This window comes from Aspergillus aculeatinus (genome assembly GCF_003184765.1).
Source record: "Aspergillus aculeatinus CBS 121060 unplaced genomic scaffold BO66scaffold_30, whole genome shotgun sequence".
NCBI classification, from domain to species: domain Eukaryota; kingdom Fungi; phylum Ascomycota; class Eurotiomycetes; order Eurotiales; family Aspergillaceae; genus Aspergillus; species Aspergillus aculeatinus.
The window spans coordinates 448,246-462,652 of record NW_020291499.1 but is presented as its reverse complement, the minus strand read 5'-3'; the positions used below and the strand labels follow the sequence as shown (position 1 = coordinate 462,652).

General features: G+C 56.8%; 4 protein-coding genes across 4 annotated transcripts; 1 reads left to right on the top strand and 3 right to left on the bottom strand.

Annotated features, from left to right (window-relative positions):
• Positions 1 to 28: 28 nt before the first annotated feature.
• On the bottom strand, positions 29 to 2,659 carry BO66DRAFT_351928 (pyridoxamine-phosphate oxidase PDX3; the record flags this gene model as incomplete). Its single annotated transcript, XM_025644761.1, has 5 exons — positions 2,355 to 2,659; positions 1,243 to 2,260; positions 660 to 800; positions 460 to 568; positions 29 to 256 (listed from the first exon to the last, which is right to left on the bottom strand). Coding segments are annotated over exons 1-5 (1,695 nt in total), but the record flags the coding sequence as incomplete, so codon positions are not given.
• A 185-nt stretch (positions 2,660 to 2,844) lies between these two features.
• BO66DRAFT_392699 (pentatricopeptide repeat protein) lies at positions 2,845 to 7,192 on the bottom strand. The gene is made up of 2 exons (XM_025647586.1): positions 7,054 to 7,192; positions 2,845 to 6,922 (listed from the first exon to the last, which is right to left on the bottom strand). The coding sequence occupies exon 2, from the start codon at positions 6,881 to 6,883 to the stop codon at positions 3,056 to 3,058; it is 3,828 nt and encodes a 1,275-aa protein (XP_025503026.1). The 5' UTR covers positions 6,884 to 6,922; positions 7,054 to 7,192; the 3' UTR covers positions 2,845 to 3,055.
• A 1,535-nt stretch (positions 7,193 to 8,727) lies between these two features.
• Positions 8,728 to 10,944, top strand: erg8 (phosphomevalonate kinase). The gene is made up of 3 exons (XM_025645703.1): positions 8,728 to 9,061; positions 9,129 to 9,532; positions 9,600 to 10,944. The coding sequence occupies exons 2-3, from the start codon at positions 9,207 to 9,209 to the stop codon at positions 10,744 to 10,746; spliced, it is 1,473 nt and encodes a 490-aa protein (XP_025503025.1). The 5' UTR covers positions 8,728 to 9,061; positions 9,129 to 9,206; the 3' UTR covers positions 10,747 to 10,944.
• Positions 10,897 to 13,867, bottom strand: BO66DRAFT_472287 (uncharacterized protein; the record flags this gene model as incomplete). The annotated part of the gene is made up of 3 exons (XM_025652936.1): positions 10,897 to 11,222; positions 11,343 to 13,121; positions 13,172 to 13,867. 3 exons carry the CDS (start codon positions 13,865 to 13,867, stop codon positions 11,151 to 11,153), a joined length of 2,547 nt encoding a protein of 848 aa, XP_025503024.1. The 3' UTR covers positions 10,897 to 11,150.
• Positions 13,868 to 14,407: the final 540 nt, after the last annotated feature.

The following is a 14,407-nucleotide window of genomic DNA, read 5'->3' as shown; positions in this document are numbered from 1 at the left end:
CCCCCTCCTACGACCCCCCCGACCCTTCCTCCCTCATCCCCACAATAATACACCCCGTCCCCATCATCGCCGCCCCAACCCACCACAGCCCGCCCACGGCCTCCCGGAACACCACCATCCCCAACACAGCCGTCACCAGGAAATTGGCCGAGGTATTGGTGATCGACACCTTGGTGGTGGAGGGCGACGCCGTCAGCGCCCGCGTGAACAGCGCCCACATGATGATGTTGCAGAGGATGTTGAGGGCGAGGCAGATCTATTCCTTTCCCGGTTTTCGGCGGAGAGGGGGAGGTTAGTGTTTGGTTATGCGGGGGGTTCGATATACTGTATCGAGATCGGATCTGTGGGAGAGGAGGGGGAGGGGGAGGGGGAGGGGCAAGGGGAAAGGGGAAAGGATCCAGGAATGGGAGTAGGGCAGGGCAGGGCGGGACAGGGCAAGGCAGGAATAAGGTCACGCACCCCTCGAATAGCCAGCATCAAGATCGGATGGTCATCGGGGTTGGTGGTGGTGGTGCCGACGAGGTGGAGGAGGGAGGCGGCGAAGGTGGTGGTTTGGGTGTCGGTTGTTCTATTGGTCGCCAAACATTAGTCCTCCTTTCGTTCTTCTTTGGGGGTGTTATGGAGTGAGGGGATAGTGGTGGGGACAGGACAGGGCTTACAGTTTCGCAAAGAGCCCGTTGAATGCGGCGAAGGCGCCGCTGGAGAGGGCGAGGAGGATCCAGCCGGGGGTTGTCGTCGTGGTGGTGGTGGGTTTAGGTGTGGGGTCGGGGGAGGGGTCGGGCATTTTGCGATTTGTATGGCTGGGTAGTATAGATGGGTATATCGATATAGTCAACAAGGTTCAAAGGGCATTGTATACGCATAGAGGTTATGGATTGGTTGGTGGAGGGAGAGAGCTGGCGCGCCGACAAGGGGGCGTTTGTTATCGGAGGTTCTCTATCTTATCTGATCGATCCATGTTGCCGCATCGGGAGATGCTCGACATAGCGTGGACCTACAGTTCACCCACCTACTGTCCATATTATGGACAACTCAAGTCCGTTGTAGAGAGAACGTACAGAGTACCAAGACCAAAACAGCATCGGATCTTCATGGCTATACCTCATGCACTGTATCATAACCATCTCATCTCATCTAAAGCATTGCTCTTCGTCTCATGCTCCCAAATCTGCCCAAATCTACGGCGACAACCGCTCAATCCGCCATCTAGGAGCCCCCATCTCCTCCCCAACCTTGACATACCTGAACCGATCATGCAAGCGACTCTTCCTACCCTGCCAAAACTCCACGGACTCCGGCACCAGCCGCACACCGCCCCAGAACGGCGGCAGCGGGATCTCCTTAACGCCCTCGAAGCGGCGCTCGACCTCGCGCACGCGCTCCTCCAACACCGCGCGCCCATCGTCGATATCCCTCTCCTCGACATTCCTTGGCACCTGATGCAGCGTGGGATCCAGACTCTTACGGCGCCGCTCGAGCAGCGTCTCCGGCTCCGCGCGCCACAGCACCTTGCTCTGCCAACTGGCCCACGCGCCGATCTGGCTGCCCCGCTCCCTCGTGCGCCAGTACAGCTCACTCTCCTCGCGCGAGAGCGGCTCCACGAGGCCCTCGACGCGCACCTGCCGCTCCAACCCGGACCAGAGGAACGTCAACGCCGCCCAGCGATTGCCCCCGCCTCCCCCAAACTCCCCCTGCAAATCCTCATCCACAGCCCCAGCCCCAGCCCCCGGCTCCGGAATCGGCCGCGGCCCATCATCCTCTCCATCTGTTTCCCCAAAAACATCCCGCCCTTTCCCCTCCCGACTGCCCCAGTTACTGTACACCGTCCACCCGCGCTCATCCAGCTCCTTCAGGTACACGACGCGCGCGCTGACGCGGCCGGACGGCAACGCCGCCGTGGCCAGGGTGCACGTCTCCGGCGCGGAGGCCGGCAGCAGCCGGGGGTCGCGGAACCACGAGTGGAACTGGTGCAGCGGGTTGGTCGGGTGCAGCTGCGAGACGGTCAGCGGCGGGTTCGAGACGAATTGGTGGGCGCGCGCCGCGTGCGCCACCAGGTCTTGCTCGGTGGCGGACGTGGGCGTGGAGGTTTCGGTGCGCAGGGCCGATGCGGCCGATGCAGTTGCGGCTGCTACGGCGGCGGATTCTTCTTGGGTGGCTTGTTTGTTGGCTGCTGAGGTTTCGGGGGTGGCGGCGGCGGCGGCGGGGGGGAGGGGTTTATCGGTTGGGGGAGGGGGAGGGGTTTCGATGTCGCCTGGTGCGACTTTTGTGGACGTTAGTATGGGGTTTGCGGCGAGGGGGGATGAAGGGTGTGCTTAATGGTGGGAATGAGGTTGTTGATAGCACAAGAGACGTACAGATGAGCTTCTTGGGGTGTTTGGGGTCGGCGGCGCTGGGGGACCTGACCCCGTCCGGTGAGTCAATGTTCATGGCTGATCGTATGGTATTGATAGAGAATTGAGCACGGTAGGTGGTGGAGAGTTGGCTTTGGCCAGTAGAAAGACGACAATGACGATGGAGAACAGTCAGGCGTGGAGATAATCTAGCGAAAGACATAGACTGAATGCTGGCACAACCGACTAACCAAGTTGCATTGCAGGAAAGGGAGGAAGACGGAGGGAGAATGCGGAGGACGGCGGGGCAAACGGAGAGCACCGCCGGGTCACGTCACTCGGTTTAATCACTCAGTTTAACCACTCACAACTTACACACTACGTACACCTAAAGCACATTTCCCTGGTGAGTCATTTATATGTCCATTGCATAGACACTAGAAGAGGTGGGAGTATTCTATCAAAGAAACACACAAAAAGAAGAAAATCAAAACAAGATGGTATATACATCGCCCAATCCCATTCCTGTAAACGCCAATGCCATACGCTAGATGCAAATCCAACCCATCCCCAGTCATCAAGTTGCCCCCTTTTATATGTTCAATCCGGAACCATCGGCTGGAGTCAGCCCAAAGACAGGGATCCAGCCCTGGAGATAGTATTAAACGACCAACCGAAAGATTGATCGGAAACGAGATAGAAGGCAACTTTTCATGTCGTCGACTCTAGAGAGCGGCGACGGCAGGGACGGTAGTGGCACCACCAGTCCCAACCAAATCGGCGATTTTGCTGGCCACAGCAGGGGGGTAGCCCCGAGAGAGCATCTCCTGCACAATGCGGGCGGCACCCTCGCGGTCATCCGATGCCAAGAACGCACGCGTCATGGCCTCGTAGGTACTGGGCTCGCGCTTCTCAATGCCAATGCTGTCGTAGATAGTCTTGGCCTTGTCCACGCTACCCTCCGCAGCCCATCCGTGGATGAGGGTGTTCGCAATGTAGGCGGTCATCTCAACCCGACGAGCAGCCATGTCCTTCACAATCTCCTCGGACCGGGCGACCTGGTGGTTGGCGACCATGGCCTCGAGGAGGGCTTGATACAGACAAGGCTGAACGCGCACCTTGCGGTTCGACACCACGGAACGGAAGACGTCCATGGCAGCCTCCATATCGTGCATCACACAACCCTTGGCATGGATGAGGGAAGCATAGTGCACAGCCTCAGGTTGCTGACCGGCAGCCTTGATGGTCTCAAGCACCTTCTCCGCCGCGGGCATGTCAATGGGCTCTAAAGAGGCGTGGGCGTCAATGAGCAGCTTGTAGGTGTGCATCGTGGGCTGGATCTTGCGAGTGACCATGCGCTCGAAGTAGGCCAAGACCTTGCTGCGATCGCGCTTGGTGTTGAGGAAGTACTGAATCATAGAGTTGTAAGGGGCAGGGCGAGGCTTGTAGTTAGGCATCGACTCCATCTCTTCGAACATTTCTTCGGCAAAACGTTCATCACTGACACGGCAGAGAGCGTTCACAATGGTTCCGTAAGTGACGCTGGTCGGGCGGACTCCGTTGGCGCGCATCTCGGCGAAGTACAGCAGGCAGTCATCAATCCGACGAGCCTTACCGAGCTTTCCGATGAGAGCGTTGTACAGGAAAGATGTGGGCTCAACACCCTCCGCAACGGCGCGGTGGAAGATCTTCAGAGCCTCGGTCGCTTCGTCGAATGTCTTAGTCGATTCCTTCAGGGTCGTGATGTAAAGACCGAACGTGTTGGCCGAGGGTGCAGAGCCAAGCTCCAGCAGCTCTTGGTGGAACTTGGAAGCCTGGCTGCGGTCGCCCAGGCTCAGGCACGAGGCCACCATCGCGTCCAAGATGGAAACCCAACCGTACTTGACGGCATTGTACTGGGGAAGCAAAGGCACATCACGGCGAGCCATGCTCAAAACCTCATGGACCAGATCAACGCGGTTGATCTTCGTCGCAGAAGTAATCAGCTTGGCGTACGTGATGTAGCGAGGGTGACGGCCGCTGCGGCGCATGGTACGGAGGCGAGAGAGAGCCTCGTTCAGGTGAGACTCTAGCTGGCAGGTGGTGCTTTCCAGTTCATCAGCGATGATCGAAGATCCGCGGAAATCGGTGGCGTAGGCATAGGGGTCGAATGAGTCCTCGTTGGACACAGGGGTCATCGAGGTCAGATCGGATCCGGGAGAGTGACGACCACTGGCGAAGGACGAAGGGCTAGAGGTCATGGCAAGATGATCGTGCCATCTCTTAACCATGTCCGGGCGGCTGTTGAACAGCTTACCCACGGCTTGGTCGACCATCTGGGTGGTGGTAGCATCCATCGGCAGGCCAGTGGCCAGAGCGAGGTCGAGCATGTGGGCGAAGCGGATGGGGTGAGCCACGTCGAACATAGCGCTGTTGTTGAGAAGCATACCAGCCTGCACCTGGAGAGCCAGCATGAGGTCGCGGGCATTTAACTGGGAAATGCCGATCGGACCCAAGCTTGCCACTACATGCTCAGCGACCGGGGAAATGAGGCCGCCATTCTCAACCATTGACCACATGAGAGACATGGCAGCTGGAGAGGAGAGAACAGCCGCAGTTTGGACAAGAACGCGACCGACAAGGTGAAGACTTTCGTTGACCTGTTCGCGAATATGGTTGAGGGTCAAGTCGGTCGAGGCACTGCGAATCCGAGCAAACATATTACGAGCTTCGACCAGAGCCTCTTCGATCTGACCACTCTTCACGAGGGCGACTGCATACATAGCGGTCGGCTGGACCATGTCCGGGGTTGCCTGACCGGCAGTGTTCAGGGCGTGCCACAGGGTCCGGGCGGCCGACACATTGCCTTGACGTACATGGAGGGCCAGCATCGAGACCGCGGGCCTCTGGCGGACGCTCATGTCGGTGGGGAGAGAATCGTATGCTTCGGAAGCTGTCTGCAGATTACCCGCATCCGCCGCGGCGATGCAGATCTGCGACATGGCATGATCCAGCGCGTTATCGTGCAACCGGGTCTTGGCTTGCTCCAATGCCCGACCGTGCTCCCCCGACTTAAGGGCATGACGCACCAATCCGTCCTCAACAATTACGGATTCGACAGCGTCCTGGCGGGCCTCCCGGTTTTCTGTCACATCGTGGAACGACTCTTGGATCCGCTCCAGGAACCGAAGAGCTTGCTCTTCCTTTCCGCAGGAAAGGTACGCACGGACCAGGGCGGCGTAGACCTGCCCATCCAAGCGCTGAACAATACTAAAGGTGCCGTTGTCGTCCGAAACAGCCAGAGCCTTGTACTCGTTGTAGCACTCGACAGCGCTCTTCAAATCCCCCGTCGAAGCAAAAGCATCAATCATGGCCGGGAATATCGAGGCGTGTGGGGTCACCTTGTGTGTTTCCATGTGGGCGTAAACGCAGACCATGTCCTCAACCAGACATTCCTTGGCGCACGCGGTGATCAGGTAGCGGTAGGTGTCGAGAGCGAAAACGAACTCGGGGTGACGGGTAGTGGCAGTGCGGAAGAGCTTCATGGCAATGGCAAGAGAGTGATCCTCGGCAAGAAGAGCCTGCTCCAACTCACTGGAGTGTAGCATGAACTTGCCAGGCTCCTCCATACCACCGTACCGGGCACGGTCCTGCTCCAAGAGATCCTTGGACTTGATGGCATCATGGGCGCGAACGACGAAAAGCTGTACAAGAGTCTGGTAGGTTTGCTCATCGGGAATTACCCTACGACGAAGCATGTCCGAGTAGATGTCCAGAGCCTTCTGGATCGCCTGGGCGGTGTCCCCATGGAGCTGGATCGCCGACTCCAACAGGGCATTGTAGGCCCCGACGGTCGGCGTCAATCCATCCCGAAGGATAGCGGCGAAGGCACCCGGGATATCCGCATATTTCCTGCCATTGGCTAGTTCGACGATGTGTTCGGAAGCAATGCGTGACTGCTCGACGTTCGCATCCTCCACAGCAGCAACATCGGCGGGTAAATCGGGAAACGCTTCGGTGTCGAGATTGTCCTTGGTCTCAGAAGCCTCCTCGGCCTGCGCTTGTTCTTCTTGGATCTGGATCTCGCGGGCAACGGCTTCTTCGACCTGAGCACTGACATCGTCATTGGCGGAGGCTTTGGTGATGTGAGGTGACTCGTGGAATTGGGAGTCCGAGGATGGAACGCTGGCTTCGTTCTTCGTCTTTCCTTCTTCTTCGTTCAACGTAGGCTTCCAACCGATTCTCCTCCGCATCTGCAGCTGCTTCCAGTCACTATCATCTCCGGTTTGCTGAGCGTGTTGCCATGCAGCGTAGTAGGCCGCTAAACCCAGATCCCCAGAGCCGGAAGTTCCCTGGCTGGCCTTGGCGCCTGCACCGGAGCTAGAGGGCTGGAAGACATTCTGTAATTGAGTTGTTCTCGTGAACTTGGCGGCGGGCTGACTGGAAAGGGTGTTTAATGTAGTCGACGACGCGTACGAGGACTGCGAGGCCGCAACTACCGACTGAGCATAGCCATGTGTGAAGGCTTTGGTGAAACTCTGGCGCGCGAGGTGGGTGAACGGCTTGAAGACCATTTATCTTGCGGGAGACCTCTTCAGAGGGAAGAGGCAATGCTGGAATTGAAGTCAGCAGCGTCCTGTGTTGATTGTTGTTTTTCCCCCGAATTTATTTTTTCTTTCTTTATCGTGATTGATGCACAACTATTCGCCTCCCACTCTCCGCCTCCCAATCGGGTAATTCGTACCTTGCAATCAAAATAATAATAACTATGCAGGTTCATTTGACGACTGCTGGTCGCCAAAAGAACGCGCGGGAAAAGAAGGAAGGGGATGATCGCGAAAGGGAAAAATAATCAGTGGCTTGAAGCCTGTGTGTGGATGAAGAGCAGACAGAAAAGTACGAGGCCACACTGGGAGAGGGAATTGATCGGTATTTCAGAGCCCGGGGAGGGAAACTGATCGGTATCGCCGGGGTTACTCAATCGGGTCTAGCGCAGATCCTACTGCCACTTGGCCTGTTTGGGCATAGGTACTTTTGTCACTGCCGTGCTGACCAATGCAATTACACACTTTGATTGGCTTTTTCAGTAGATTTTTGATAGGTCTGAGAATGGGTTCCAAGGGAGGATTTCAGCGATAAACGGAGCCCTGAACTGGATTTTTTTGTGGCATTGGTGGGTGGATTGGTCTAGTCTATAGAACGCGTTTGATATATGCATGTACGGAGTATGTAGCTACTGTCTCTGCACTTCGTACTGCGGGATTTAAGTAGCGCAGGCGTCAACCTGCAGCGTGCAGTCGCTGATCTGATAGAACAGGACAACTGTTGTTTTGAGCAACAAACTAGGTAATGATGGTGCGCGAAAAAAAAAAAATCTTCCTGTGTTGCAAAAAATAGCAAAGGAACCATCCCCACCAGACGAAGGTACGTCAGGTTTCGAGAATGGTCGTTGCCTGAGGCGAAATAGGGGAGCATAGGGAAGGATTCCGCGTGTCAGGTGGCCTCATTGACTTTCTCAGTTCTCGCTGCGGCCCCGGATTGCAACTCTGACCCAATCGGGTGGATCAGAAGCAGAGCTGGACCCCTGGCCGTGAATCCGTGACTCACTGTTCTTCCGGCTCTTTTTCTTCGCAGGGGCCGCAATGTCCCCCCCCGGAGTTTGCAGGCTGGCCTCCGAATGGTTTGGTTGTACCCGGGGGGGGGGCGCGGATTCCCGGCTGGCCGAAGCACCGAACATCGCTGGAATCCGCTTGGCCACGGATACGAAAGGCTTTCGATCGTTATATCCGTTCCAAATCTCCGTCTGTCCGTTCCGTGGACTGTTCGCCGTCTCGGTGACGGGAACACTGTGCCCGATAAACGCTCTTCTGGTATTTTTTTTCGAGACCACCCCTGGTTTGTGGGTGTCCTTGGAATCTCGAAGTCATGTAAAGAGGATGGATGGAAGTCCCCGGATGCAGTAAGATCCACATGGTGAGGCAGCTGCCGTTATTGCTGCGCCTTCCACGTAACTAACTGTACGGAGTATTCCCAGCTGAGATAGTGGTCCGTGGTCTGTCATTAGGTAGCTGACGGAAGTCGTGAGTGGCTTCGATGCTCTGCTCGTACCATGTGCGTAGAAGCATGCATGTTGATGTACACTATGACTCTGTACCTGCTGTACCTGGTGCACCTGCGTAAAGCGTGGAAGGATGAGATGAATTGATGGGGTAAGAGGACGGACAGACTACCGCAAATTGACACCAGAAATGGCAGGCATCAACAGTGGGTGAATCCAGCCCATCACCAGCCACAGAACCAGCCACAGAACCAGCCACAATCCACCACTGGTCTCCCAATTGGAAGATCCGCCCAGCAACAATTAATCACAGAGTCAACAATGGAGAGAAAAGAATGATGACTTTGAGAGAATCATGATGAGACGATTCTTGAAGTCTTGCTGACATGGACTAAACACCCCTCACCCGAATTTCAGCTCCAAGCATTGTCACACCCGTGCGAATTCGCAGACCCAACATGAACTGACTGCATATTGAACCCCTCATCAATCTAAGTTGACTGACTACCGGGGCGGGGCTTGTCACAAAGATCGTCTCTCCCTTAAACGGATCCAGTGCGAAGAAGCTGATTGTTTTGCTTTTTCACCGTTCTATCTTCACCATTCAGTTGACCCCCTTCACTTGTCTGTGATAAGTCAGTTTGCAAACGGTATGTAAATAGTTCGATCTACCCCCATTAGTCGTATAGCTCCAGTCCGTTCCCCCCCACTACAGCCTAACGCGAACTGGTTCCCATTGTTGACACTGCTCCTTCTCATAGTACTCTTGAACCTGCCCCACGATCTATGACCTCCCTTCCCACGATTCAGCATATCCACAACACGACCATAGCGTCCTCATGTCTTACATCCCTCCGACCGTCACGGCGGTGTCCGCCCCGGGCAAAGTCCTCCTGACCGGCGGCTACCTGGTCCTCGACCGTAACTACACAGGCACCGTCTTCGCCCTCGACGCTCGCATCCATGTCATTGTCGAGCAGCTGAAAAAATACCACCGGAAGAGCTCATCCACGGGGTCAGGGCAAGCGGAGAGCACACCAGATAGCAAGGAGAGTGAAGACATCGTCGTGGTTCGGTCCCCACAATTCGTTGACGCAGTCTGGGAGTATGGTGTACACCGGTGCGAGAATGGCGGTGGGATCAAAGTGATACAGAAGGGCCAGGGGTAAAACTCTCCCAAGGAAACCGTCAGTCAGGAGCCTCTCAAGCTAATCCCTGCCTCCATGAACCAGACGGCCCAACCCTTTCGTCGAGACCTCGCTCAACTACGCCCTGACCTACATCAGCTACGTCGCCGGATCGAAAGACTTCGGCTCCCTCTCCATCACCATCCTCGCCGACAACGACTACTACTCGGAGACGGCCTTCTCCAAGATCTCCGGGCTGCAGTCCCCCGGCCGCTTCGTCAACTTCGGCGTCCCCCTCCACGAGGCACACAAGACGGGACTGGGGTCCTCCGCCGCGCTGGTCACCGCGCTGGTCTCCGCCCTCGTCATCCACCGTACCCTGCAACCCGACGACCTGGGTCCCGCGCGCGACAAGCTCCACAACCTGGCGCAGGCGGCCCACTGCGCCGCCCAGGGCAAGGTCGGCTCGGGCTTTGACGTCGCCGCCGCCATCTACGGCTCCTGCCTTTACCGCCGCTTCTCGCCGTCGATCCTCGAATCCGTCGGCGACGCCGCCACCCCCGGCTTCGAGGAGCGCCTCTTCGCCATCGTCGAGGACGTCGACCAGGCCCACCGCTGGGACACGGAGTGCCTGGACTTCGGCATGAAGCTGCCGCGCGGCATGCAGATGGTCCTCTGCGACGTTGAATGCGGCTCGAATTCGCCCTCCATGGTCAAGAAGGTGCTGGAGTGGCGCAAGCAGAACCCCCAGGAGGCCGACCTGCTCTGGACCGCTCTGCAGACCAACAACGAGCACCTCTGCCACGAGCTCAAGACCCTCTCCCAGAACGCCGCCGCCGCCGCCACTGCCAGCGGCAACCAGGACAGCGGCAGCAGTGGCTACACCCTGGCTGATTTCGGCGAGGTGCGCAACCTCATCCAGCGCTCCCGCGGCCACATCCGCAGCATGACCGCCAAGTCGGGCGTGCCGATCGAGCCCAAGGTCCAGACCGAGCTGCTCGACGCCATTTCCGACCTCGACGGCGTCGTCGGGGGTGTCGTCCCCGGCGCCGGTGGGTATGATGCCCTTGCCGTGCTGATCCAGGATTCGCCCGAGGTCATCAAGCGGCTGGAGGACTCCTTCGCCTCGTGGGAGAGTAAGGTGGAAGATGACTTCGGCGGGAAGATCGGTACCGTCCGGCTGCTTGGCGTCCGGCACGGTTCAGCTGGAGTGCAGAATGAAGGCTTAGACCAGTATTCTGGTTGGGTTTGAGGATGGTGCATCACGAGCGAGTGACCCATCGCTACCGACCTTGTAGATTGTCCGGATGCAAGGATGAAGCACGAAACGCGAAGGAACACTATCGTACCACGACAGGCACGCATGGTCCACATGAAAACCAGACATTATCTAATTCTTCAAGCGCCAACTGGTCGTTGCAGTTACTTTACATAAATCTTAATTTCCACGAAGATTGAGGGCTGTATTCCTCTCTTCTCTTCCTTCCAGAAAGGGACGGCTCGTTCTCGCCCCAGGAGCAGCGTTCCTTCCAGTTTGGGGCCTTGCTACTCGCTTCAAGTTCCAGGCAGACCAACGTAGAGTACCAGCTCATACGCCGTCACACATTCCCCCTTCCTCACCCCACACCACATATGCTCTCCGGGTATCCGAACAATCTAGAACCCGAGATCCTCAAGATCTCCCAACCCAGACGCATAGAACAAACTCGCGATATCAAGATCAAGATCCTACACAAACCCGCAATTAGCTTTAGCTTCCAAACACACCCAGCGTTGCCCTCCCTTCCCTCTCACCACCCAGCACCACCACCCAGCACCACCACCAGCAAGAAACCAAACGAAACTTACAGCATTCAACTCCAACCCGGGCAGCCCGGACGGACTTCCCAGGCTTGACCCCACCGCCGTCGTTCCCGTCATCATAGCCGCAACCTCCGCAACCTCCCCTTCTCCGTGCGCCGTCGCCGCCGCAAAGCTCTGCAACGCAGCATAGCACTCCTTCAGGCTGAGGACCAGCGACGCGCCGACGGCCTCCTCGACGGAGTCGCCCGTCTCCATGGCGCGGATCTGCGCCAACATCGCCGAGAGGACGATACAGCGTTTGAGACTCGGGGTACCGAGACGGATGATCTGGAAGATCTGGTCGCGGATGTGCTCGAGGGTTCGGATCAGGGGGGCCCGGGTGGCGCGGGCGAGCTCGGCGAGGGGGTTTCGGGTCATTGCTGTTGCTGTCAAGGTCGGGGCGGAGGCGGGGGGCTGCGGAGGAGGAGGAGGAGGTGGTGGTGGAGGGGATTCGTCGAGTTGGGTAATCACTTCTAGTCCGAGGACGGAGAAGAGTTCCAGACTTAAGGGGCCACGGAACGAGCCGCGGCCGGCGATGAGGAGACGGGCGAAGGCGTCGAGGTCCGTGGTAACGGGGAGAGTCAGGGTGCTGGCGTAGGATGCGATGATCATGGCGGATTCGAGGCAGACTTTGCGCGAGAAATGATACTGGGGGTTGGTGGCTGCTTCGCGCATGAATGGGAGGTGGAGGAGGAGGATGTATCGGCGGAGGATCATGTCGAGGAATTTCTGGTGGAAGGAGGCCGGATGGAGGTCGCTGTTTGTGTGCTTGGACTGATGTTGATTTTGATGCTGAGGGGTGGTGGGAGACGGAGCATGGGAGGAGAAGAAACTAGTTAGGGTTTGGCAGACATCACGGAGCTTGGTTCCCAGCTGAATGGCTTGGGTGTACGTGAGTTTTGAACGGTCATGAATGAGGTTGACGGCTTCAGCGCGGAGGGAGAAGGATTCATGAAGCAGCAATTGGATGGAGGAGTCTGTCAGGTCGGACATGGGTCGGGCTGTGGTTGGTTGTTTCATGTCAGGGTCAAGGTCCTTGTCGTTAAGGTTGCAAGGGGGTTTGCTGTCAGATGAAGCGGGGATGATCAGTGGTACAGCGGTGTCCAGGGAGCATTGGATTGTGAGCTCTAGAACGGTTGTCCATAGACGTGCACGCATTTCGGCCATGTAGGGTGACAGGCTGGGAAATCTGGCAGAGTCCAGATGCAGGCCCATGGCCGTAGCCGCCTGCAGAAGAGACCCCGGTGACAGCCAGATAGACGGTCCCAGGTCTCCCATCTGACGGGCGAGAAGAAGCAGACAAACGGCCTGAATACCCTCTAGGCTCGATGTCAACCGTTCCGTTGGTCCAGTGAGCCACCACTGAGCTGCGTATATCCAGGACTGGACCAGCCGCGAGTCATGTTCAGTGCCTGCTTTGCTTCGCCGTGGATGAAATGTAGTCCCTATAGCGAGTACCAAGGTCAATTTAACAAGGAAAGGCGTGACCTTGGCGGGAGGTTCCTCCCAGAACCGATGATACTCCTTTCGAAAACTTGGCAAGTGAAGGATTCGATACACAGGCTCGAAAGTGTCCATGTAACAGCGCACCAATTCGTCGCACACATCTTCTGCGGGTATCGAATTGAGCAGGTCTGACACAGGGTCATTCGGTTTCAGAGACTGTCTCTTTTTGACTGACTTGCGGAGGTTTCTGCATTCCTTGATGAGCGTCGCCAGTTCAGCTTTGCGCTCCGGATACGCAGACTGCGGGTCCTTGCCTGCGAGGGAACCGAGCATCTGAAGCTGCTAGCTGATGAGTTACGTCTCTTCACGGAGTCAGGTTTACCCCCTACCTTTTCCAACGTATAGACATGATGAGTCGGACCAAACAGCTTCATCTTTCTCACCTTCGCATCCAGCCGCAGAGGTGTTGAAGGCATAGTCGACATCTGTTCCTGCCTTCCATGCCCTTCTCTTTCCGGCTCCATTCTCGGGGTAGAATGCGTGGATTGCGACGACAGCCGTTCCTCCAATGCCTGGACCTTGCAGCACAGATCTCGCAAGGTTCGCTCCAGAGATTGATCTGACCTAGTCGATGAGTCCGCCAGCTGCGCCTCTAGACGTTGCAGCCGGTCCTGGAGCTGACGAACTGATGAACCGTGTTGCGAAATGGCAGGCGGTTCGTGGGTGTTAACTAGTCCATCTGCTGAGTTCCTTACTTCAGGGTGATAGACTGATGCCATAGTTCCATTAGCTGTCAGACTTGGTGTTTGCGTCTCCTGAGGGACATGATTAGCTGGACCCGCAGTCGAAGCACTCAGTTGCGTCGCATGCAGAGACGTCTGCTCAATCGCGACTGGGCTCGGGGAACGGAGGTTCTCCCGATATGAACAGTCCACTGAGGACCGCGAGCGCCTACAGGGACCACAGGGGACATTGCGGTCACATCGGACTTTGCGCTGGCGACACTGCTCGCACGATTTGGCCGGCCGACGGCGTTTGCGAGGTTCGGAATCGGCCGTGCTTGCTTCAGGCGCTGGCCGATTCATGTTTTGTTGGGACTGAAGGATCCGGAGCTCCTGCCATGCTCTGACAAAGTATAGATTTGACCCACTCTGGGAAGAGTAAAGGGATTGAATCACATGGATTGGTGATATCCAATGCTAGGTTACGGGGTGGTTCGTAGTTCCCAGTGCTTGGTGTAGATCGCCGTTCGGGTTCGGTCCCGCTGACAGCACGTGTCCGTCTCCCGGTGCCGGGCTACGCGGTCGAATTCGGCAAGTGCTTCAGTATACCTACCTAGTAGTGCAGTGACTTCTCAAGTGTCGAAATAGTCATTATAAATGCTTGTGACTCATGCAAATGACTCTCTCATTTCTCTCTATCTCTCTCAATAATAATCACCTTTTGCCAGGCGCTAGGTTACCCTAAAGCAGTGCAGGCACCGGCCAATCATCAGTATCTCACTGGACCGAACTCAGACCTCACGATCATCCTATTCGATACGAAAGGCTGTTGCTCTCCTTTAATATCACAGGGCTACTATTTTATACATCGTCAAGCATGTACAGTACCACATATCAACCATC

Excerpts from the sequence above, each read along its gene's own strand:
- erg8 (XM_025645703.1), top strand. The coding sequence starts at position 9,207 with ATGTCTTACATCCCTCCGACCGTCACGGCGGTGTCCGCCCCGGGCAAA. Across the intron at positions 9,533-9,599 it reads GTGATACAGAAGGGCCAGGG|ACGGCCCAACCCTTTCGTCG; the intron begins GTAAAACTCTCC and ends TCCATGAACCAG.
- BO66DRAFT_392699 (XM_025647586.1), bottom strand. The coding sequence starts at position 6,883 with ATGGTCTTCAAGCCGTTCACCCACCTCGCGCGCCAGAGTTTCACCAAA.